The sequence below is a fragment of the Plectrocnemia conspersa genome, unplaced genomic scaffold (genome assembly GCF_051122295.1).
Source record: "Plectrocnemia conspersa isolate PC_06_02 unplaced genomic scaffold, ASM5112229v1 ptg000009l, whole genome shotgun sequence".
Classification (NCBI taxonomy): Eukaryota; Metazoa; Arthropoda; class Insecta; order Trichoptera; family Polycentropodidae; genus Plectrocnemia; species Plectrocnemia conspersa.
Window position 1 is genome coordinate 28,560,967 of NW_028277173.1, and position 26,512 is coordinate 28,587,478.

Genomic DNA, 26,512 nt, shown 5'->3' on the forward strand with positions numbered 1-26,512 from the left:
ATTCGAGAAGAAATGCAGACAGAATACAAAAAAAATATCCTGCTAATAATGAAAGTGATATCAGATGACACTAACAGTAGTTAAATGCAAAATTACACTATTTAAGATGTTTAACTTTTTATTTCTACCATTATTGTTTGTTTTTAATATAGTTATTAGGTTTTTATTATTATCCTAAAAATAAAACATACTGCAGAAAAGTTTGATAAAATATATTTACTTTTTATTATATATTCATTGCAGGTTTGCGCATTTTAAAAAATAACAAAAAACTGTTGTTAGAGTCCTTTGACACTCGCAAAATCAAGGACATTCTTTGCGCGCGTGTTACATTTTTATGTATTAAATACACATAAAAACGTGAAAAAAGTTTAATTAAATTTTACAAAATGTAGTTGAAAGAACCTAACCTCGAATTTTGTATGGTTGCCTAGTCTCCTATAACGTAGTAGTCCTATAATGAAATCCCAATCTCTACGCTATAGGGAGGGTCGACTGTAATTATGTTTGAAGGGAGAAAAAAAACATATTTTAATATATATGTACATATATAAAAGAGGGTTTAAATTACGGTGACTCTTTAATGTGTATATAGTATATTTGTTTTACAAATTAATTTTTAAAATTAAGTGTGATACTTTTTTAAAGCAATTCTTTTAAAGAAAGATAGATATTTTTCACAAGTTTTGCAATAATACGTCGTTTGTTATCTTCCTTTGCGATTTTGTGGTTCTGGTTTTTAAATTCTGATTATGATTTTTGAAATATATATATTTTTAATAAAATACCCACAATATTTAAAAAGGAAAACTTTACGGGAATAAAATATTTAACAAAAATGCAATCTGGAACAAAAGCCCTTAACCAAAAGGCTTCCATGTTCGGAACATAAATAATTCCTATATTTATGATTACCCTAAGATATGTCATTTTTATGCTATTTCTAATTGTTCTGAAGCTTCATAAAATAAATTATATTACCAGAAAATAATAAATTGTGATTACAATAATATTTTTTTTACTTTTTACAAAAAAATTAGCGTCAGATTCATGAATTTTAATTTTAATATAATCAAAAAGACAAATTAAGCGTAATTTTGTTATTATTATTTATTGCAAATGCAGAGCCAAGATTGTCACAAGTGAATCTAAAATAATCATACTCAAATCTTTTTATGTAACATCTAAAATAGATTAACACATGCGACTCTATTTTGGCTCTGACCATGATCTTAGATAAAGACCAAAATTAACTCATAGGTAAAATTGTTAAAAGTATATACACACACATACGGTTCCGTCTTGGCAACGGTGCTTCGTTCCGGAATTTCTGATGAAGATAAAACGAAACAGCTTTTCGCATTCCTAAGTCGATTGAAAAATCATAATCTGACGATAGGTATGATGCGCGCCATGCTGGAAGTTGTTAAGATAATAACTTATAATGAGTAACTATAGCAAAAATAGAAGCAAATTCTTCAAACACGACTTGATAAATACACAACGAAAACTATGCTAAACGATTCGCTCTAAATAAATTGTTAGCGCAAAGATGTATAAAATGATTTTTGTTGAGCTCGAAAAGTCAAGGTCGAGTCGAAGGCAACTCAACTTTTAACCTTTATTAAAAACGCGACCTGTCGGTTAGTTTCAGTTGTTCAGAATTTATCTCAGTGGTTAAAACACATTTTCATTTCATAATAAGTCGATAATGGCGAAATATTTATAGAACTCAGTGAATATGCATTTATTATTCACAACTACAAACTATACGTTATGATGCATTCTATAATATAAAATGCAGTAGCAAATTAAAATAAACAGTTAATTTTATACTTGATATAAATGCAGTAGAAAATTTGAATAAAAAATTATAAATATGTTATGGAACTTCAAGAAAATTATATATTAGATAGAACTAAATATATATATTTTTATTTAAATATTTTTTCGGAAGCAACTATCAACCAGACTTTTTTTAAACAGGTTAATCCAATGCGTCACAATCAGGGCTGTGGAGTCGTTAAAAAAAACACGACTCCGACTCCGACTCCGATTCCGATATTTACCAACAACACGACTCCACTCCGACTCCGACTCCGACTTCGACTCCGACTCAAAAAAGTTTAATTTTATCAGGTATTTTTGGTGTTTTTCTACACGTTTAATATGCATACGCTATACACATTCATTATTACGCAATTAAAAATTCATAAATTTCATAATTTAAAAAATGCTCGGAGTCGCTCATTTTACACGACTCCGACTCCAACTCCGGCCAAAACACCACGACTCCACGACTCCAACTCCGACTCCGACTCCGACTCCACAGCCCTGGTCACAATAGTCAAAATAATTAATTGAAAAAAAAACTAAAATTCAACGCTTTGAATCGGACCATCGTTAAATGACAGCGTATCAAGAAGATCGATTAAAGAACCTAAGAATCAAGATTTCTTTAAAAAGATTAAGGATCAAAAATCTGGATTTTCTCAGTTATGTATACTTCAAAATTGCTTAAGTTTTATAAAAAACGCAAATCACGGATGGATTATTAACAACCCAAAACATCCTAAACATTATAATGTAATGGTTGAACTGCACTCTCTGGAAGTTGTCCGAACCGAAGTTCAACTGAAGTTGGCCGAGGTCGCCGACTTCCAAGAAGCGGCCACACTGCTACAAATTTCATATGCCGTCCGGACGGCGAGCGAGAATGACTTCTGCACAGCGGCTGCTGTCATATTTGCGCGCGATCGAAAAATGTGCCAAATAATTGTATTTTTAAATTGTCATATTATTAAAATTACGCTACTGATAATTATAAAAGTTTGTGTGGGCACTCACCAATACAACATCAGTGAAAACTTTGCGGTCGTAAACGTTTAATTTACGCAAAATCTTCGTCGGCTTTTGCAAAATTCCATAAGACATAAAAATGATACTTCAAAATACGAACATCACATCTGTGACTATCCTAGAATTTGTCGCTATCGATTCTAAATAAGAATTCGTTATGGTGTGACATTTATATAAACCTATCTAGGAAAACACATAAGGATATTCGAAACGATTTTTTTAACAAAATCAAGTACCACTAATTATTTAATTATATATGAAAAAATATAATAATGATATCTTTTAGAAGAATATACTATTAAAAATATAATTATTCTTTTTTGGTGCCCTAAAATATTCAAAGATGTCAGTAAGTCTGTTGAAGGCCCCGATAAGCAAGTGGTATTATAAATTGATCACGTGACCACGATGCAGCGCTCGACGTGCGTGTTGACCATAGGACGCCTACGCGCATACTGAAATTGAACCGAGTTACTAGTTCTATCTCAGTTTGCGAAAAACCATATCATTATCTCTCTCACTCTCGTCACTTAGCACGCGAGGGAGCGAAAGGGGAAGTATCTCACCGCTCACGCTCGAAAGAGCAGCTCCGACTTCGGTCCGTTTGCCGACAATGTTCGGAAGTGCTCGAAGCTGGCCAAGTCGACTGAATTATCCCCACTTTACCTCCTGTTCTCGGTAACCTCGAACAACTTCAGAGAAATTTTAGAGCGGACAGAACCGAACTCGACCGAAGTAACGCACTATATTCTCCGTCCTTGGCCAACCTTGGCCAACTTCCAGAGAGTGTAGTGCAGGCATAAAGAGATGTTTCACTTCCACTCGAATGTAATTTTAAGATCTGAAAAACAACATGATATATCACTAAACGGTTGTAAGCAGCCTATCTATACAAATAATCTAAGCACGTCAGAAATTGTTCGGACGCTTATGAATTTGTATACGTCATCGACATATAACGAAAAAGTAGAGTTTGTAATAGCCACGTTTATGCCGTTTATGAATCATAGAAACAACAGTGCTCTCAGTTTTAAACCCTGCGGAACTCCAGTAAGGGATATATAATATTCCTTTGACATATAACAGTCACCATAACAAAAACTTTAAATCCACACGTGTCCTAAGAAAAGTTATATCAAGCTCAGACAAATAAAAAGACCCGATCAAAGACTATCTTCTGTTCTTGCACTGTTTATCATGATTTTATCTTCCACTTGCTGTAGAAATTGCGCAGTTTCCGCAATCCGCTTTCGAGTTTATTGGCGATTATTTTCTTGTTTGATGACCAGGTATATATCGCCAAATCATCTGCATATAGCACAAGTTGACAATACTGTGGGGTTATAACGCCATGCATATATAAGAAAAAATATGAGATGAAAAGACCTCATTTGTCTCTAGGTACTCCATTCCTAGCAAACAGCCGTCAAAGTACAGATTGCTTATTAATCGCCTCGATGAACCTTATACAAATGGTTGAATTTTTATCGCTGTATTACTTTTATGAGATGTTTTTAGATAACAACAAACGCAATCTAAGGGGCATATTTAAACCTGACGGTAAATGCATAGCTCAATCATCATCCAAACGCTCACTTCCGACATTCACCCACGACATAAATGCATGGCATATCGATTAAAGTCAACGAGATGCTTTAAAAACAAATTTATAGAACTTCCGACTAGTTAAATAACCTATCAATCTAGTCCTAGCTGTTGTCGGTTATTGACCTAAGCGCGGTTAACGGGAAAGCCGGGCAGATTGAAACAAAAGAGTTTGCCTAGCATAAAATTCATATTTATATACTAGTCACAATCTACACATATGATAATATGTGCGTCATCTGCGTAACGTAATATCTCGCTGCGCGAATCAAATTTCACCAAATCTAGACTTTCAAACGCGTCACACGTTAATATTTGAAACGCGATAATTGTCGGCCAGACGACGACCGGTGATTATGATGTAAATTGAAAATGGTAAAAAATAAGTGACCACATGTGTGTCAAAAATGACCTCGAAATCGAAACTGGTTTTGTGAGAGTTTCATTCTTAGATACTGTGCTTATTTTTATAAGGTAATATACATACTATTTTTATGAATGACTTAATACAAATCCATTCGTGACTTGTCTGGTTTCCCCAATGCGTGATGAATTTCATACAAAATAGTTCAATCATAATATAATATGTACTTATTCTTTACGTCAGTTCATATTATAGGTATATATGCACATACTTAAACATACATATTCTTATTAAAAATAGATACTAAATGTTAAATTACACCAGTGAATATTCAGGTTAATTACTGGTAGCTGGATAGCTCGTGTAAGAAAAGCGTTCTCGAGCGCCGATGTCCTAGCGCGACGGTAAGAATAAGGGATGCAATCGCGACTATTTAGGTTACAATACAGTCCTCTGAAAATCCTCTAGCATTGACGAATTGTAACTGCAATACTATTTTTCAACAAATAAACTCTACGTCAATAATTCAATACAAATGTACCCCAACGCTTCTAGGGGAAAAAACACAAGGATCCATCCTCTCATTTATACAGATATCCGATAAATTTTCTCTGAATCTTTCCTAACAACGAGTAGTATTTCGTTTCGCTGAGATTCTAAACAATGCAACCATTTGTAATGGCACTTCTAAATAAAGAACGCAAATAAATAATAAATTGTTAAATCTTTTGGCTACTAAGCAAATATTTATAGTTGTTTAACGACGATTATTTTGACGCTTTGATGCTCAAAGGAGAACTTGTGGTGTGGCATATCATAAAATATTTGTTTTACATATTAAATTTAATTGTTATGTAACACAAACTGAGTTTTATGCTTGAGAGTAGTTATTTTAAAAACATCGTATCAGTCAAAGGGTTAAGTGACACGCGCTCCGCATAACAAATCCGAGCATTGCTAAGCAAATTCCTATTCTATTGCCCCACTGATTGTAAAAATATGCCAGACTTCTTCATTTTCAGAAAGGTGACAAACAGCTACCTCGATATAGAAGAAAGCATTAATTTAAGTTCTGATCATTCAGCAGTGATTTTGACCTTTAGTAAAAGAATAATAAGGAAAGATTCCGATTAGAACTGAAAAACAATATTAAGTTGTATATGAAATTAAAAACAAAACAACAACTTAAGTAAAAAGCTGAATAGTAGTTTAATATAATACATACAAAAAGCAGCTTAGAACAATACTAAACATACATATCAATTTTACCAATTAAAATATAACTAATCACTTTCAAATTTTTATTAACGGCAACACCATCTCATTTAGAAATATAGCTAAGAACTTTGGCATGACTTTAGAAACCAAAAATGATAGAAGGAACATATAAAAAAAAATTAAAAAAAAGTTGAAAATATATAGAAAGCTATATTGGTCTATAATAAGAAACAAAACTAGCAATATACAATAAAACCAATATATACAATCAAATTCTAAAACCAGTTTGGGTCTACAGCATACAACTCTGGAGATGTGCCAACAGTGCAAAGTATAAAACGATAAAGACCTACATCGTGACCTAGGTGTCTAAGACATCGCCAGTGCGATAAAACGATTTGTTGCTAAACATGAAACGAGACTCCAACATCACGTCAACATCGAGGCAGCCAATCTCCGCAATGTGGACAATTTGAAAAGACGGTTGAAGAGGAATAAGCCCTTCGAACTGGTCTAGTTATCATTAATTAATTAAACTTGCTAAACATGAAACGAGACTCCAACTCAACAATCTCACGTCAACATCGAGGCAGCCAATCTCCGCAATGTGGACAATTTGAAAAGACGGTTGAAGAGGAATAAGCCCTTCGAACTGGTCTAGTTATCATTAATTAATTAAACTCATTTACTAGTAGTGATTGTGTAGTGTAGAATAGAAAACTTTTGGACGCCAATGGGTGACCATAGTGTTTAAAACAAAGTAAAACTAATTGTTGATCATAAATAAGAACAATGTAATAAAAAAATATATAATATCCTTACTTGATTTTAAACGAATATATATTTTGGTTAAAACTCCTGCCTAAACTATTATTGGAAATTATTTCAGACAAGAAGATATGAAAAATGTAAGAAATTTACATTCAGTTGTCGAGCGATTCCGCTGACTTTACGATCGTGATTGCCAAAGGAACATTCGATCATGGTCATTGCGAACAATGACCCTTATCGATACATCATTAGAGTAAATGTACTACTCATAGCTCACGAGTCACGAGTTTTTAAATTTAATTTAATAATTATACTATTTATATAATGTCGTAGCATGCATTGACATTGTTGACGGTGCCGTTTCTCTTCAAGCGTTACTCAGACCATCGCATAGAAACTCGAATTCTCTAAATATTAAAATTTCCAAAGCTGGAAAAACAACGCCGCATCTGCTTCGCTTCCAGCCATGTTTACGCTAACAAAGGCCGTGATTTAAAACACACCCGCCACAACACAACGTCTCCGGAGCACAAAACCGGCACTTAATTTAACTTCGACTTTTCATTTCGTTCTCTCTTCTCTCGACGCCTCCTTCCTTCCCCGGGAGAAAAATGGCCCGTTCGGAATTATCCCGTTCGTTTTTAATTGAATAAGGGGTGCCGAGAAAGATAAGACAGCGAGGGGATAGAAATGAAAATAAAATATAAAAAAACACACACGCGATAAGTTTAATTTTTGCGCTCAAGAAAATATCACCCTGGTGCACAAATAGTTATTTTTCTCCAGATAACGCCGGCGGATTATCAGAGCAATGGACCGTGACGTCAATGTTTAAACTTGCGATGGGAGTTAATATTGCGCCAGGGATTAATATACAAACTTATCGTGCGAGATAAGCTTGAAAAATAATTTAACAGTCGCACTTACATTATATTACTATTTCCAATAGTGCTATAACACAGAGTTTCAAAAAGTTTAACACAGTTAAACTAATAATAATTACATATGAGCGCAATTTAAATATTAATTATTCATCAAATTAGTCAGGCACGAAATTTAAAATATATATTATTTGAGACATAATTATGAAAATATAAGTAATTATATTTACGAATATTAAAAAAACAGTAACATTGAACTATAATATAAAAAAAAGTGTATTTGTGTAAGATAATCGCGATGCATATCTCTAGATACGAGTTGATTAATATTTCATGAAGCGTTCATTCAAAAAAGCAAAATGTATTTAATTTTCCCTACAATTGGATATTTTCTACAATCAATAGTTTTATTAGAATGATCTTTGCAGATTATTATGTTAAAGAAGAACCGCAGGGAACAATTTTATTGCAAGGGAGAACTTGAGATATTAATGTTTTTATCCGATTCAAGAAATACGTAATCAAGCCATTATTAACCGTTCTAATGCCGCGCGCCTCATGCGGAGCTCAGTAGCTACACGCCCGTAATGCCAAGAGCCACATACGGTACATATACAGAATCTGTTATGCTACGAAATAATATACCAACACTATTTAGGTACATGGTAAAATATGGAGAAATCTCTAAAATTAATAATACTTAAATAGCTGTCTTAAGAATCTGCTTCTTTTCAACGTTGCCAGGGTTGCCATTAGCTACTTACGCCGTTGTAATTTATGAAATGTAATTTTTAATAACAAGTGATAATTGGTGTAGAACTTTACTAAAACTATTTTCATTTCTAATATGTTAAAACAAAGTTAATTTGGGGGGTCTCCTCAGTTCGCGCTCTTGTAATATGATACATTAGCTTATAAGATGACATGCAAAAAATGCTGAAAATATTTTTTTATATTGCTGGTTTATATTTTATAAAATATATACATCATTTTTTTACCTAGTATAAAAAAGTTATTTTGCTAATAGAGCAAAAACTAAGCCCGAGCACTTCGATTTTTAACATATGCAAATGTTGTCTAAATTTACATGAAAATGGGTTATAAGAGTATTTGCCAAGTAGTTGACACCTGACATATATGTATATTTTCTAATTTTAAAAATAGCTGGCATTGGGGTTGTGCAGTACAAAATGTATCGTGGCACGAAAACGGTTAAAACTTTTCTTAATCAAAGCCCTGTTAACGGATTTATTGCCTTATGTCAGAATGACGATGATTTTTCAGATATTATATTTGTAACTATCACTGCATTATTCCTTAAATAGTTTCAAATAACAAAATACTAAAATATTGCTTTTAAAATTATTGAATCGATTATGCAAAGACCAGTGGCGTAGCTGTGGGGGGAGGGAGGAGGGGGGGCCGCCCTGGGCGGCACTTGCTTGGGGGCGGCATATTTGCGATGGGATCATATAGTGTGGTTCTTAACCCTGAATGCACTAAAACATATATAAATCCACGAATAACAAGAGCTTAATAATAACCAATTTATTATTTTAAGAAATTCTGATTTTATGACCCTGCAAAAAATGTATGGGGGGGGGGGGCAATTTTAAGGATCGCTCTGGGCGGCACATACCCTAGCTACGCCACTGGCAAAGACGAAAACTTATTTTTACATACAGATGTAAAGAAAGTTTTTTTAATTTTGGACGAAATCATTCATTTTCTTGAAAAAAGAGACGATTATCATCAAAATCTGCTTGACCAAAATTGTCTGTGAGACATAGCATTCTTGACTGATTTCATGCTGCAACTAAATTAGTTGAGTTAAGATAAACAAGCTAAAAACAGCACCATCTATGATTTAATTAGTAACATTTCCAAGATCTCAATGATAAACGTTCTAATAGTTTTTTAAACATTAAGGATTATTTACAAATAAAAAAAAAACATGTTCGAAATACAGAACGTCCTACAAAATTATAAAAAAGATTTAGTGATATTAGAAACATTGAAATTATGGTTTAGTTTTAGCAAGTGAGACGCCACTAAGACGTAGGTGGAAACTAGTGAGAATTTTATTAGATTATATTACATATTGCGACAGACGATAAATGGTAAGATGTTTTCTCCTAATAGTGGTGGAGATGCTGGCGAAGGGATGATGTGGTAGAATATCCTCAATCGGATTCAAATATTTAGTTTAGAAGATTAATTTTCAAAATTTTTAAGTAATGAAAGTGATGCAGATTATTTATTAGTAATATTTGAGTCGGTAATTTTATTTGATTCGCTTACTTTATTTTAATGAAAAAATGTTCTATTGCTTATTAAAAAAATGCATTTTTTAATTGAATAAAATATATGTAACAATAGAATAGAGAATATAAAAATAATAAGAGTGCACGTCTGTCGCTTAGACTGAAATCTGAAACGGATTCATTCAACACTTGATCGACGGGTCATTTTTGGCCGCGTGATTTTCGCGCAACACAGAGTTACATCAATAAAATACTTTTATCAGTGGCTTGCTTTTTGAATGAAAAAATAATTTAGATAATTAACTTCGATCATCTCTGGTTTAAAATCAGAAAATGCATGATTAGTGGCAATTTAATATACTAGCTGTCGGTACCTCACTATCGTGAGGTACCGATAGCTAGCGAGTGTGCGAATACCGGACCCTCAACTTTTTGGGTTTTAAATATAATTTTTGCTTCGTTCTGATTTTTTAAAATATTTTTTAAAATTTAATGGTTCAAATTGGACATTACTATTTAGGATTTTCAATGATAGACAAAATAGTTTAATCTATAAAAAACTACTTAACATTTTCAATTCATTTGAAAATAGGTTTACAACTTAACTAAATATTTCCAGAAGAAAACATTTTATATTATTTATTAGATTTACAACGTTAGATTTTATCGTTATATTGAAACTTAGATATTTAATGATAAATCTAAATATTGTATATCATTTATGAATAGGTTTAAAAGTTAGGTAGATAATTAAAAAATAAAAATTGTTCAGTGAACTCTCAATATAGCGAAGCTCACGGAACCAATGAATAACTTTCGGTATACTGAAAATTCGTTATATTGAATGTAAGGAAGATGATATATTTTATTTTTAATTACCATATTACTACAACATCAAAATAACCTCTTATAAGGTTGACAGATAGTTTTTTGCCCATTTTTAAGGATACTGTATGAAACAATAAAATTTGTGAAAAAAATGTTTTATAAAAAAAGTTTGAGGGTCAGCGAAACACCTGTAATGTCGCTTTTGAACACATCTGTCACACACCAAGTCAAGGACGAACTGAATTTGGAGAAATATTGTGTCAAGTTGCAACGTCATTCTTAAATTCGGATCAAAATATTTCGTTATACTGAAATCAGTCTTCGTTATAATGAAAACATTTTGTATGCAAGTTTTTCGGGGACAAATTAAAGATTCGTTATACTGAGAATTTTGTTATTTCGGTATTCGTTACAAAGAGATTTCATTGTATTATTTTTTAAAATAGGTTTGTAACTTTACTAAATATTAATAAAACAAAAATTATCAAAATGTTTTCAACATTAAAAATAATATTAAAACGTAACATTTTGTATCATTTAAAAGTAGGTTTACAGTTTAATAAATAATAATAATTTATAGCACCGGTTACACATCCGCTCAAAAATATTACTGATATGAAAAAATATTTTGTTACACCTTACTAACGCTACAACACAATCGATCATATATAGTTAGTGCAATGTGAGTGATTATAAGTCATTGATTGTGTTTTAGGGTATTTTAGGAGTTTGAGTGCCAGTTTCAACGCTGCATAACACAATTATATCATAAATTTAAATTTTCGTAATAAAAAAGTTTTTTGGTGACACCATAAGTTAGTTTATAATTTAAAAAAAATATTTCTATGTCAGTTTTTAATTACATTTACTAATTAGAAAGAAACAATAAACTAAACATATCAAGCACCTAATCTGTTTCTTTAGACCAAAAGTGCGCTTTAAAAATATTATTAATTTTGAAACTTTTGTCTTTTTTGATTAAAAAATATTTTGATTTACATATTTTTTAAAGTAAATGTTTTTCTGCGCAGCATTATATATTTGAATAATTAATGAGTGTAAAAAGTTTTCTCTATATTTAAAATTAATAATAAACTAAAGATATTTAAAATCTATAATAAATTATTAATATTTAAAATCCATAATAAAAAAGAAAATATTTTTAATGTTGAAAAAAATATTTTGAATAAATCTTGAAATTTAATTCTGAAACATTATAATTTAAAAAATATTTAAATTAGTGTTATACATTTTTGTGTAGTTTTCTTTCAAAGGCGTCAGTAAGAGGGATTTTTGCAATACTGTGCGCTTAGTAGTTGGTAATGAATAGTACTTATTTTGAAACTTTGCCCCTTTTTATTGAAAATATTTTTTAAAGCAAAGTTTTAAAAATTCTCTAAAAACTAAAACTTTAAATTGCCAACGTTCGCCAAAATTTAGGTACATATTTTTTCTGTATAGAGAAGCTAATACATATTCACATTATTTATATTATATTTTAAATCTATAAACTAAAAAAATATTTTAAAAAACATTTTTTTTAGTATTTTATGATTTTTATACATATTTTAATATATGTTATACAATTTAAATCGTTAAAATCAATTTCGTTCGTTAAAATCAATTTAGTTCGTTCTCAAGCGCGGGACTTCCCAAATTTGCTTACATCTGACAGCTGTCACATCTGGTAAGCGCTCGCTATGCCGCTGCACCCGCTGCGAATTATGTTGTAATCGCGGCACCTTCCTTACAAAGTGACAATTGAAGATGATGCAAGTGATGCAGCAATTGAAATTATAGACAAAACTATAAATTGTGGGTGTGCCAGTATGTGTTTGGTTATAAATGAATAATATAACACGGTTATTCTAACAAAATTACTATTGACTTTCCAGGATCTAATATTAAAAGACAAACAGCGGTGATTTGGCAATTAAAGGTATACATACAGAGTTAATTAAACATATTACAATGCTAGTAATAATAAAAAATATATGACATATTGTGACAATTTTGTAGAAGATGAAAAGATGACAATCTACGTGTTTAATCCTCTACAGTACAACCATCAATTGTGTTCTTCGGTTGTCGTTTAAATTTAATTTATGGATTATATTAGTAGTAATAATGTGTTCAATGTTTACTCTTGATAGGAGTCTTATTGTTTTTTAATTATTTTTCAGAAGCAATGATGGAACAATTTGATGACCTATATGGCTACAACGTAGAATTGGTATATATAAACAAAGAGTTAATCTTCTCATGTTGAAGTCACTGTCAGCAAGTATTATCTTTTTATAAAGAACATACTACATAAGTTTGATGTAACTGAATATCTTAAATTTGGCTAATCAGAAAGAGGAATGATGGCACAGAACAAAAATTGTACATATTTTGCCACATCGGAATTAAAAATAACGCACTCTTAGATATTTTGGCTATCGATTATTCCAGGTATGCAATCATGTATATATGTATTAAATCGGAAAGCAATGATAATGTTTATGTAATATAAAAGAAAAACTCACTTTCCGGCCTCGGAGCCCGGCGACGGGATTTCAAAATTTGAAGATTTCATTACAAAGATTGTTTTATGATTGTTTATCTAATTTAATCAATGTATTCTTCTTATCCTAAACACATTATGTATATATTTAATTTTCATAGTTATAACACACCTAGTTAATTTGCAATCCGATTATTTATAAAAGCAAAAACTCACTTTTAGGCCTCGGAGCCCGTCGCCGGGAATTCAAAATTTGAAAATTTCATTACGAAGATTATTTTATGATTGTTTATCTAGTTTAATCAATGTATTCTTCTAATCCTCAACACATTATGTATATATTTCATTTTTATTCAGTCAAATGACGAATTAATGAAAATTATTGTCGCGTAGCAAAATTTTATTATTAAATAAAATAATTATTTAAAAGTGTTGTCAAGGTACTATCTATTTGAATTTGAATGCTTATTTTTCATTGGTCGAAGCTATTTGAATATTTGAATGCTTATTTTTGATTGGTCGAAACAACAGAACGCATTGCCGGCGGCTCGAAAATCAATCGGAACAAATTCAATTTTAATTTTTATTATTATTTATTATTATAATTAAATATATTTCCTTTGTTTACGTGTATTGTTACACACTGTTAATACAAAGCGATACGATTTACAGAGTAGATAATTGAACGGAGAATGTTTCGTTTAAAGTTATGCGCGTCCGGAAGCGACGGCGGAAGCGGATTAGAACAATTATATATAAGATATTAATTGCTTTGATTCGCACTACAATAAAATTTCCAGTGACATTTTACGATCTCTATGTACATATAAATTATAGAAAAAAATAATTATATCACCATACCAGCAAAAATAAGTACCTAGCACGAAAATAATTACGTAATAACGTAATAAATGTTATATTAAGCACATAATTCAGTTAATAATTTGTCTATTTCACAGTTAAAATTAAAATTAAAATCCTGAACAAGTTGGCCATCCCTGATATATACTACACAAAGTCATCGAGTTGTGTATAATATTATATTGTATAATATATACACTACACATAGAGTCCATTTTCTAGGATAAAAATTTACGATGTACTACAAAAGGACAATCACTACTAAAGGGATAAGGGGATTTAAAGAAGCCAAACGTAAAATATGGAAACCGCACAAAAAGAACGGACGAATCCAACAAAATTATTTTTAATGAAATCCGCATTTGACGATACGCTCGTAAATTTGCGCAATATCAAAAATGCGTTACAGCCGACATATATCTCTACGTACGTACTTACAATATACTGCGTTTACGTTGTCGGGTTGTTGTAGGACATAAATTCGGTCGTATCGTATAAACGGATTGCGGTCAATACGACGCGTGTGACACACGCGCGCGCCCTTAAAATTAAGCGGCCGCGCAGGGCCGGACTCGGCGGACCGTTTCGATAATCGAGTTATCGGCAATCAAACCTTACGAGGGCAAGCGAAAAAATACGGCGAAAAAATTACGCAGCGCCTTTTAGTATGTTTGACTACGCCGAAAAGGGGACGGACTCTCTTTGATTAATTACCTAGAAAAGCGTTTGTTTTGCACTAATCGAAAAATGCGCACAATTCGAGGACTTTGCGTTGCGTAATTTTATGTTGTCAGGGTCGCGACTTCTTTATGAAAAATCTGGCGTAATTAAGAATATATATGATTTATTGTTTTAGGAAAGACGTTTCTTCTAGATATAATACTAGGTAACTAGGCAATGAATACAAACGTCCCCTTAGTTACGTTGTGATTAATCGAATATAAAGAATCACATCACAGTATAATAAGATTTTAGTTAAGGAACTTTAACCAAATTTTAAAAATTTTAAGCTACGTACATAAAAACAGCCTTGACCATAATAGTGGAGCACTTTCACAAGTGTTTAATCTGACCAAAATATTACATATTAATATTCTGATATAATAATACAGAATAATATATTATATTATGTATTTTTATATATAAATTGATTAAGCAACCGTTAATCGTATATTGAATGCAAAAAAACGTTTAAATTAAATATTTATGTAACGTTGTTTCAAAAAGACAGGTGTTTGTGCATACGACATGTTTCAGTAGGATTTCATTTTGCAATGTTATACAATGTTATACACTTTTAATTTTTACATTGGCCGCCATTTTGTAAAAAAAAAATTTTTCATACAGAAATTTCATATCGCTTGTTTTGAAGCAAAAAACTATTTTTTTTATATTTTATTTAGATAAAGTTTAGGCTTTTAAACGTTTCGTATATAGTGATCTTTTCGTTAAAATTTAAACCTACTGAGTTACGAGTGTTTAAGTTTTTATACTTGTCGCCATTTTGCAAAAAAATGACACATTGGATTTTGCTAGCGAACATATACAGGGTGCTTAAGAATTCTACTGTCACCAAAATTCAACTTTAAATCTGTATAAATAAGCTTACACTGACCTTAACTATATTGCAAGTCTTATAAGCGTATGTATGGTGGGTCGATATACTCATAACACTAAACGTGTTTTGGAAAAAACAACTTTTTTTTAATTTTTTTAAACGATTCGAAAGCTCTATTTTGTATAAAAAATTCAAGTCTATATCTTTAAAAGGAACCAAATACTAGCGTTAACTATATGCCAAGTCGCATAAAAGCTCGTATGGGGGCGCGGTTAATTTTACCATAAGACTCGTTTTTAAAAAAATTTAAATTTTAAATGCAAATTAAGCTTCTGAACATGCATTGCGAGTCACTAAAACATAGCTGAAAAACGTACAAAACCGAATTTTCAGAAAAAATTAAATAGAATGTTGGAATGGGCTTGGCGGCAGCGAGACGGAACACTTGAAACTTGGGCACAAGATTATTAATTTGTTTATGTTGAGGTTCAGATTTTTGGAGCCAGCGGTGCGGTGCGTGCATCAAAGAGTCAGATAATATTTTACTAATTGCGTCGTACATGATTATGAAAGCTTTATATATTAGATTGCATGACAAAGTAGAAATCATGTTCATGCGCGAGGATCGCATGCATAATTCTATTCCCATTTCTTCAAGTGAATATGATTGCAGGTTTTCGCAAATGAATCTAATCATTACCCAAATAAGAGCTTCGTTCAAGACCAATATAGTTTCAGCACTTTTGTTCATCAAATTCGTCGGACCACCTTTCGAACCTTTAAAATACGTTAATCTGTGGTTTCTCAAATTTCATTCACCAAGTTTAAAAAAAAAATTGGATAAAAATTTAGAAAATATTTAAATATTTAATGTTTTACAGTTAGTCTTCAGTTGTACATTTGTATCTGTTCGTTTAACTTTAGATTTGACAAGTCTCAAGTAAAGAAAAATTATTATAAATTTAGTTTAATTTTTATGCACTTCGTGGCATAAGAGAAACTGCTTCAAATTAAATTTAAATGATATTTGTTTCACTTTAACGCGGTCAAGAAAATGCTGTTATATTTCAGCGAGATTTAAGAATCATTTGCGGACAGTATCAATAAATTTAAAAGGATTTGGAAAAACCGCAAAAAATAGTAACAAATTATTTAATAAGAAATCCAGTAGAATCTGCTGCTAGATATGACTCTGATAATAATAAAATTTGAACCAATTCTTATAAAACAACAAGTTATGCCTGCACTACACTCTCTGGAAGTTGGCCAAGGTTGGCCAAGGAGGGACAATATAGTGGGTTATTTTGGTGGAGTTCGGTTCTGCCCGTTCTAAAATCTCTCGGAAGTTGTCCGAGGTTACCGAGAACGGAAGGTAAAGTGGGGGTAATTTAGTCGACTTGGCCAGCTTCGAGCGCTTCCGAACATTGTCGGCAAACGGACCGAAGTCGAAGCTGCTCTTTCGAGCGCGAGCGGTGAGATACTTCCCCTTTCGCTCTCTCGCGTGTTAAGTGACGACAGTGAGAGAGATAATAATATAGTGTTTTGCAAACTGAGATAGAACGAGTAACTCGGTTCAATTTAAGTATGCGCGTAGGCGTCCTATGATCAACACACACGTCGAGCGCTGCATCGTGGGCACGTGGTCAAGTTATAATACCACATGCTTATTGGGGACTCCAACAGACTCTTACTGACATCTTTGAATATTTTAGGGCACCAAAAGGGATTAATTATATTTTTGATAGTATATTCTTTTAACAGGTATCGTTATTATATTTTGATATACAAGAATATACAAATGTAAATATATATAATTTTATGTAATTTTTTGTAACCTATCTCCCAAGTTTGTATAGTTTTAAGTCTCGATTTACGAGAATTTGTTTTTGTATGTGTTCTATGTCTCGATTTATGCGAATTCGAAAGTTCGCAGAACCTATCTACCGCGCAAATCGAGGTATGACTGTGTAACATTTGAGTAGCCTTACTGCACATTTTTTAACCTATTGTTATATATAGTTTTAAGACTAGTTATAGTTTTTAAACTTTCTTTAGATTTATTGGTTTAGGTTAGTTTGGGTTCGAACAGCAAATAAACGTTTCTATCAAATTAAGTTTCATAGATATTTTAAAACAGCAAATAATTTAAGCCTCGTCTTGATTTAAAAAATATTTTTTTAGACTTGCCAAACTGTCAATCAAACAATGAATAAGCGAGATTGTATAAACACATATCATTGCTTCTAAACGGTAAAATATGCTAGCTATCATTTGAAGGCTATATATCGTTTATGCGATCAATTGAGGCGGAGGTCAAATGCTAGCGATTAATTGTTGGCGGTGAATAGCGGCGGATAAAACTCCTGATATTTTTAATTTTTCTGTAAATCGATTCATAATATCTAAAACAACGAAGGGATCAGATATTATCAGAGAAGAACCCAATTAAATACTGACATATATATGATACTGACACCTGCCTTCTATCTGTATAAATTATATTCGTGCAATAAAATTGTATAGGAAGTCATACCTCCAACATCTATCGCATATTATCAAGCAGTAATATTAAAATTATAAAAAATAAATTACACTCAAATATTTCATGGTTTATTGCTCATAAGTAGCAATTAAACAAAATTAAGGCTCAAATAAACATATATAATTTTACGATTAGTGTTTAGTTTTGAAAACCGAAATACACAAAAAATTAAATTAGTCCCCAATTATAGGTTTACGTTGACAGTGTCGCGTATACATCAACTGGTGATAAAATCTCGCGATTTTTACACCGCCCTAACACACGATAAGGTTGTGAATTTTATACTCGAAGTACACAAATACGTCCATAATTTGACGCCTAGGGCTGAGGCGAGGGGAGGGGGAGACGAATTGCGAAAAATTCGTTTAGGTACTGCTTAATCTGAGTTATCGGCGATTGTATTCGCGGTAAAAATTAGCCCTCGTCGAGCTTTCCGAAATGTAATTAGGTGTTTCAGGAGATTGGAGGTTGGGTTTATGGGTTCGGCGGCGGCGACAGGGCAGGGGATTTGCGCGGATACGATAAAAAAAAGGAAATCAATCTTACCTCCTCGTAAAATCGCAGCTGAGGCACGGGCTCGTCGCACGTCGTATCACAAAAGTCCTTAAATAACAAATAACCTGAAACAAACGTAGGAAAGGCGCGTTAAAAATGCGTTACGAGACATAAACAATACGGATAAACAAAGATGGAAACGATAAATAACGTTATTTATGATGAGTTGTAAATGCGAAATAGTCAAAAGTAAATAGTATCGCACATTTTATGTGATATGGTTATATACGAAGAAAGAAAAAATCAATATGATCTATCCACTAAACTTACATATTCATGAGTTAAAATCGAATTGAAGAATATTAAAAAAATTGTATTATTTCAACTCCAACTTCATCAAGCAATACTTCTTTTAATGCTTCCTCCACACTCTCTGGAAGTAGGCCATGGTTGGGCAAGGACGGAAAATTTAATGTGTTAATTCGGGTCTACTTTGGTCGAGCTCGGGTCTGCCAGCTCAAATGTCTCGGTGACCTCGACCATATTTGGTAGACCTTTGGTTCGGTAACTTCCAGAGAGTGTAGAGGAAGCATGACACTAGAAAGTTTGCAAAAATGTTGTGTTCTACTTTATTCTTGCAGATTGGTAACTTATTCAAAAACGATTGTAACATTTCAGTTGCATCCATTATGGTGACTTAGTCACCTGGTGAGTCACACGACCAAGGGGATATTCATCATCCTTGTCGTCGTCTTCGCTTACTGTTTGATGCTTTGAATTTTTGACTTCAACAATTGCATCTACACAGTCTGCATTTTCATTCAACATGCTGAATTGTCATCTATTTGGTATCCCAGATAACTAAAGTAAATTACTATTAGTTTCCATATTTGGTTTCTGTTCCTTGTAATTTGGCCCAAATAACAGTCTGTCCCGATAAACCGCTGGTCCAAATAAGCGGAATCGACTATATATTTTTTCACTTCCACCTTCGAAATTGTGGTTTGGAACAGATTTCCGTTATTCTACCAACTCTCAAATTGATACAAATTTTCCTTGGCTTATTTTAAACCCTTTCTTGATCTATATTTTTTTATTTACAGATGCATATTTACTGTTCTCTATGGATTGAATTTAGCTATTTTTAACCATAATTTTTAAATTAATTTAAAACTATTATTACAGCTTAAAATCAATTGATTTAAATACATTTATCACCAAGATTTGTCCGTGAGATTAGGAACATCTGTGACGATTGATCAGATTGTCTTTCTAAAGGCGTATACTTATTTTGTTTTTCTAAGGAGCGAGTGCAGCGATTGGCTGGATGATCGCCGCATGATTGTGATTGAAGAGCAAGCTTTGCAGAGTCTGGCAGACACTCGAAGAGACTAGCAGACGCCCGTCCGCCCGCGGACAACATACTATCATGGACGCTCACATTAAGAGAGGGATCAATCTTCAATATACTGTCGTTGCCACATTAACCAAAACTCTGAGGATCTTTCACGGACATCATCCACTCGATCTCGACCATCATAGTCTGTCGCAATATGTAATATAATCTAATAAAATTCTTACTAGTTTCCACCTGCGTCTTACTGGCTGCGAAGTCACACCACCACAGGGTTCAAATCCCGAAAATACATAATATAGTAAACAGAACTCATGATTTTCGTGTTAGTCTCTTAACAAATTTTAAATGTTTGATACACCTGCACTTGTCATGTGCGGGATAGCTGGATAATTAATAATAACATAATTTTATGTATGTATACGTGGTATTTTACGAACGTTATTTACTATATATTTATAAAAAGACCAGTCTTGAGACCCTGGGATTAGATTTTCTAATCAAGATCGTTATTTTTAAGGATTTTATTAATTAGATATGCTATAATAGACGACTAATCCATATTCGAATGTTTTCTCACATCACAAAACTTATTAACCTCGAGCAATGAAAAGAGAATGGTAGCAGAAAAAACTAACGTCCGTGAACAAATCGACGCTTCCTAAAGTAAAGAGTTTTAGCATTCGAAACACACTCGTGTTTCGCAGATAGATAGAGAGAGGGGCACGTTCGACATATAGTCGAATGCAGATATAAAATATTATATAGATAGCATTCTTTTCACTTAAAGGCGAGTTTCGAATCTATTTTCGAGGCATTTCTCTGATACAAATACATAGAAATAAATTTATCGATACAAAAATATATGTATGTCTGTATTAACTATGAAATGTATGTATCTACATACAAATAAACTGATACTCGAAAACATATACAAATAATGTTGTTTCTGCAATAAATAACACAGCTTACCCAAAACGCATAACTCAGATTAATCAATGGTTGCAATAGCTTTTCGTTACAGAGATTCGGCATAATGTTATATATTAAAAAATAGCACTAATCTCTCAAAGCCATTAACTTTAAATCCTACATTGCTTATATTATATACAATAATTCGTTCATTAGGTAAAGTATTAAAAATTAAATTATAATGCTACACGTACCAGCGACGCACTTTTACATTTCTCGTTAACTTTTAACTCGTGGGATTGCGAAGGGAGCTTTTTTCGGCAAATCGACGGCAAAGTTCTGCTCACGTTTTGCGGAAGCGACAGAGTACGAGAGTTACAAAATAACGCACACACGTGTGTAAAAAGCAAAGTATTTTTTCTATATATATATATATATATATATATATATATATATATATATATATATATATATATATATATATATATATATATATATATATATATATATATATATATATATATATATATATATATATATATATATATATATATATATATATATATATATATATATATATATATATACAAAACATTAGATAGATCTAAGTGAATCAGTCAAAACTAACATTGTAATCACGTTTTTTCATCACCAAGATTTTAAATTAGTTCGAGCCAGATTGAACTATTATAATATATGATTCAAAACTCACTTTTTCAATAAAGGTATAATAAATAATTTCTACCATCAATAATATGGATTGTTCGGAAATCCTCTACATTTATATCTATCTGATTTGTGATGCCCATTTGACCTTTAAATGATAGAAAAATCTCTCGTCCTTCCCTATTCGCTGATACCATCAAAATAAGCGCGATTGACTGTACGTTAGCCTGGAGTTATTACATATATTTTATTACCGTTTATAAATTCAAGCCAAATTCCAAGGGGCCGAGCGAACCCTTAGGAAGAAGACCCAATCCTTCACAGCTCAAAAACAAGTCTCGAAAGTTCGCGGCATCGCGCGAAGCCCGTTAATTAAATTCTTGATTAAAATTTCATCGCTCACAATAATTTCTTTTACAGACCTGTGCAAACTTCTGATAATAACGCCATACCAAATGTATCATCACTTTGCGGTTGCATTGACATCGTTCGGGTTTTCATTGATTGCCATTAGAACGTTTCTTGATTAATGATCCTAATCCCGGACGCGCTTAATGGTCACTATCATTCGGATAAATGGATTGGATAACACCGTCCTGCGGGGGGAGGGGAAAGGAAGGGGTGAAACAGATATTCGCTAAAGCGAGACGCGAAATCCATTAACGCTGTGTTAATATCAAACGATTTATACAACTCTTGAGCGTGTAATTGTTAATGTAGTAAGAAATAATTTAAGTATTAAAAGAGACATAAAAATGCACGAAAAGAACGAGCTTACAACTGACGGATCGTAGGAATATAATTCAAATTATGACACACACAATATCAATAAAAAGATACGTTCATTAATGAAGTGTCATAAAAAATCGAAGATAGTCTTCATTGAGCTGTCGTAAATTACATAAAAGATACATTCATTCGTTTAATAAAATTGCAATAAAACACTTCAACACGCACAAGCTCAAAAATTACACAGCGGAAATATGAATTTTAACCCTTTAACCGCAGCGAAGCGTTGCTTGGTATGGGGTATCACCGCTGGCGACCAAAAATAGAAGACAACACAACAAAGAAGAGAAGAAGAAGAAACTTCAAGACTCGCTGCCTCCACCCCCAACCCTACGTTAGGGGTGTTGGAATAATTATGCGATGTTCTCGAAAATAATAAAGCGCGCAAGGGTGTCCCACATTCTGACGAAAAATCTTTAGATTTTCGCGTATGGATGTGCCAATTTAAGTATTAAAAAATGCATGTATGGATGTGCCAATGGGATAAAAAATGTATGATACATTCATGCAATATATGTATTATATATTGTTGTAAGTGATATCGTATATAATGGCTCCGTTCTTAATTTACCACAATATACCTGAGTGACTAGTACAGCTCTAAAATGCATGGTCCTTTATGTGCATTTATTTTGTTTCGAAATGCAAGACAATGAGACGCTTCATTCCAGCAAAAATATGCTTTTACGCCTTCGAAAAACATTTGTAAATATAATGTTTATCGGTTGTGTATACTATGACCGAAATACGCAGAATTTGTTCGTTTAACAAAACAAAATGTTAGAAAGGCCCACCTTTTATTATCGTTTTTAGTTCAGTCAATTCATTAATTCGATTGCGATTAATTTATTTCCGCAAAAAAAACGCCGATACAGATATCAAATTCGTTGTAATCATTATTAGCACGTACAAAAAGTTCGACAAAATTATGTATTTAAAATGTTCCATCAATGTTGCTGAATTAACTCAATCGTAGCTAGTCCTAATTCTGGTGATTTAAAAAAGCTAAAATGAAGTTCCAGATCAAAAGTATAAGTCATTGATCAGTAATTCGTACAGTATATTTTATAAAATACAAAAAGTTAAACGATTATGAAAGTATTTAATGATTTAGTATAATCATTATTATTAACAAATATTTTTTTTTTTTAATTTAATAAAATTGAACAGACAATTAATTGATTTTTGCACTAATTAGTTAAATGAAAAAATATCAATACAAAGTGAGAGAAAAATTATGAATATATTTGAGTGGCAGAAAACTAAGAATAATTAAGAACCCTAGTTGAAATTACCTAGTTGTATTACCCCGAAGTCAGAGTACAACTTTGCATGTGACATTTAAATGTTGTTTAACTGTTTAAATGCAGTAAGGACGCCGGTGTCGCTTACGAACGATGACATGAATGCCGCTAAGACGCGGGTGTCTTAGCGGCATATTACATATTGCGAGATTGACATTCTCTGAGCGATGGTGGAGAAGCTGGCGGAAGGATGATGTCAGTGGAAGATCGTCAGAGGTTTTGTAGTTAGGGTAGCATCAGTGTAGTGGAATTAAGTTCTTATCTGCTGCGGTAATAGTCTCTGAGAGTCACTCTCTGGCCTCGAGTCACCTTAAACCGCGTCTGAGCGTATCTGCCCTCGGACCTTAAATATTAAGGGTTGCAAAGGTAGTTGACGAATCACAACCATGCCCATCCAGTCAATTGTTGCACTCATTTTTTCAACAAACGAAATATGTATACGCCTCTAGAAAGTGACATTTGCTAAATGAACATCCCGAGGTCGAACTGTACAACGGGAATATTGTTGCTTTACGGTGCTTTTTGTCCTCCGATGATATATTGTTTCCCTTGACCATTTCGCAACAAAGAAATAATCTTTCAATGCATCGGAGAAAAATTGCGTGTTATTTATGTGTAACCTTTTTTCTATACGTAACGAGGGCTATTGTGCGGTTCCCATAATGTTGAGTTTACATTTCTTTTCTTACAAGATGCAGGAGAAACAGGTTTAGATGATATATTTTTTTAAAGGTTTAAAAAACGTAAAACGAATTTCGTCGATCGTATGAATAAAATCAAGATACATAAAAACTATAGAAATAATTAACATGGTATTTTAAGAAATAAGAAAATTTCAAAATATTTTATCACAAACATCAACGAATAGCTAGTCAAATATTTCAGTAGCAAATAGTTTAAAATAAATTTTACCACACAGATAACATTTTTGGAGCGTAATTGGAATAATCTGAAAATAGCAAAAACTGCGTCAAACAATGTCAAAATTTACTAAATAATTTTATAGATTTATCAGATGATTTTACTCAAATGACAGGATGATGGACGAAAAAACCTACTGTTGAGTTTCTTCATTTCATGAATACAAATGGATTACCACAGCAAGAACTAACCATCAATGTGAAGAACCACCAAAACCGCAAAGGTTTGGCATAACAAAACATGTGAAATCGGCGTATCATAACACCCATAATTGGACAATAGCCCCGCAGAATTTCAATAGCCATCAATTACTACAAAAATACCCAAGTCGCCTGACGTGAGGTCACTTTGAAACTCCAGCTTTCTCAAGATGCTAAACACTAACGCGATTGGCTCTAAATTAGCCTTCGCCCCTATACGTCAAACCTTATTTAAAGAACCGGTATAAAAGATATGACACTTTGCCACATTGCTAATCATTCACGAACTCTTGAATTGGAAGACGACTCACTGAATCTCAAGATAAATCCAAATTCGACTCAATTGATAATCGAATAACCAAAGACTAGAGCAACCAGATATTCATAACCACTCTACGTGTGTTTCTCATTCGACACAGCATGTTTCTATATATGTATATATATTTTGATAAATTATACATTTTCCTCGGCTACCAACCCTGAAAAATCTATTAAGCACATGCAAATATACAATAGAATTTATGTATTCGCAAAATCCCATTCATTTACAGTGATTCGTCTTTTCTCTGCAAGTTGATTAAATTACGATTTTCTTTGCCTTTGCTATGGCAATAAAATCAGGCATAAGGCAAATCGCTCGAAGAGTACAGAATTGAGTTGAAAAATGAACGCTTCTCTCGTAGCAGAGAATGCAAAATACCTATATATGCTAACAACTTCAAATAACATAAGAATTCTTTAATTTTGTACAAATCTCAATTGAAAATATCATCATATATATACTACATATGAATACGTAAGTACATGTACCTTAAGCACACACGAGCAAAAAACGTTTGATAAATTGCAAAAGCGCGGCCTGCTCGACGCGAAGCTCATTCATCTAAATTTGTGAATTTTCGGTAACAAATTCATAAAAAAAACACATACGTATATATATAAAGCATAAGAGAATGAGGAAGCTCGCTCCAACTTCAGCCAGAGAGCACTCGACTTACGTACGTAGGTACGTATGAGAAGCTTTTGTGAGGCGTATCTTATTCGCGTCTCCTTTGAACTCGACTAGCAATTCCAAATTTGCGACTTTCGCAATGCGAACGGACTAGAGTGGCTCAATAATCGCGTTCCTCTGAGTTATTGAAAATATAGTCGGATTAAATATGCAACGTGCATCGTAGCAGCTTGAAAACAATGGAATTCGCGCATGGCGCAGTGATTCAAGATTGTTGAATGTCGAGAGACATAGCATCCCACAATACGTGTAAAGCTGCCGGCTCTAGATTTAATTTGTTGGTAGGAAATGCAAATCGGTAATTTCCATTCTGAGATTAGTTCAAGTCGCGTACGTCAGAATTCATTTATTAAAAAACTAGGAACGAGACACTCCAGTACATAATCAACAATATGTCATATGATTGTAAATCAATAAGAAAGCGGAACACGATATAAAAATTACTTGAATCGAAACCATTACCTTCGATGACATATTTAAATTTTAAAAGAACCAGGTTTTATTAGTGATCGTATGTGGTGCTCTTATTGCTTCGCATTTCGCTGTGACGCTACGTAATTATAATTTTTTAACGTTTTTTTTTTTGATATTTTATTCCTATT

General features: G+C 32.5%; 1 protein-coding gene across 2 annotated transcripts in view; it reads right to left on the reverse strand.

Moving 5' to 3' along the window:
* Nucleotides 1–26,512, reverse strand: part of Gprk1 (G protein-coupled receptor kinase 1) — a 106,953-nt gene that overhangs the window by 20,261 nt on the left and 60,180 nt on the right. For both annotated transcript variants that reach the window (XM_088192910.1, XM_088192909.1), the window contains exon 3: nt 18,804–18,877. In XM_088192910.1, coding sequence (XP_088049036.1) covers nt 18,804–18,877 — 74 coding nt within the window. The remainder of the gene's footprint in view (nt 1–18,803; nt 18,878–26,512) is intronic.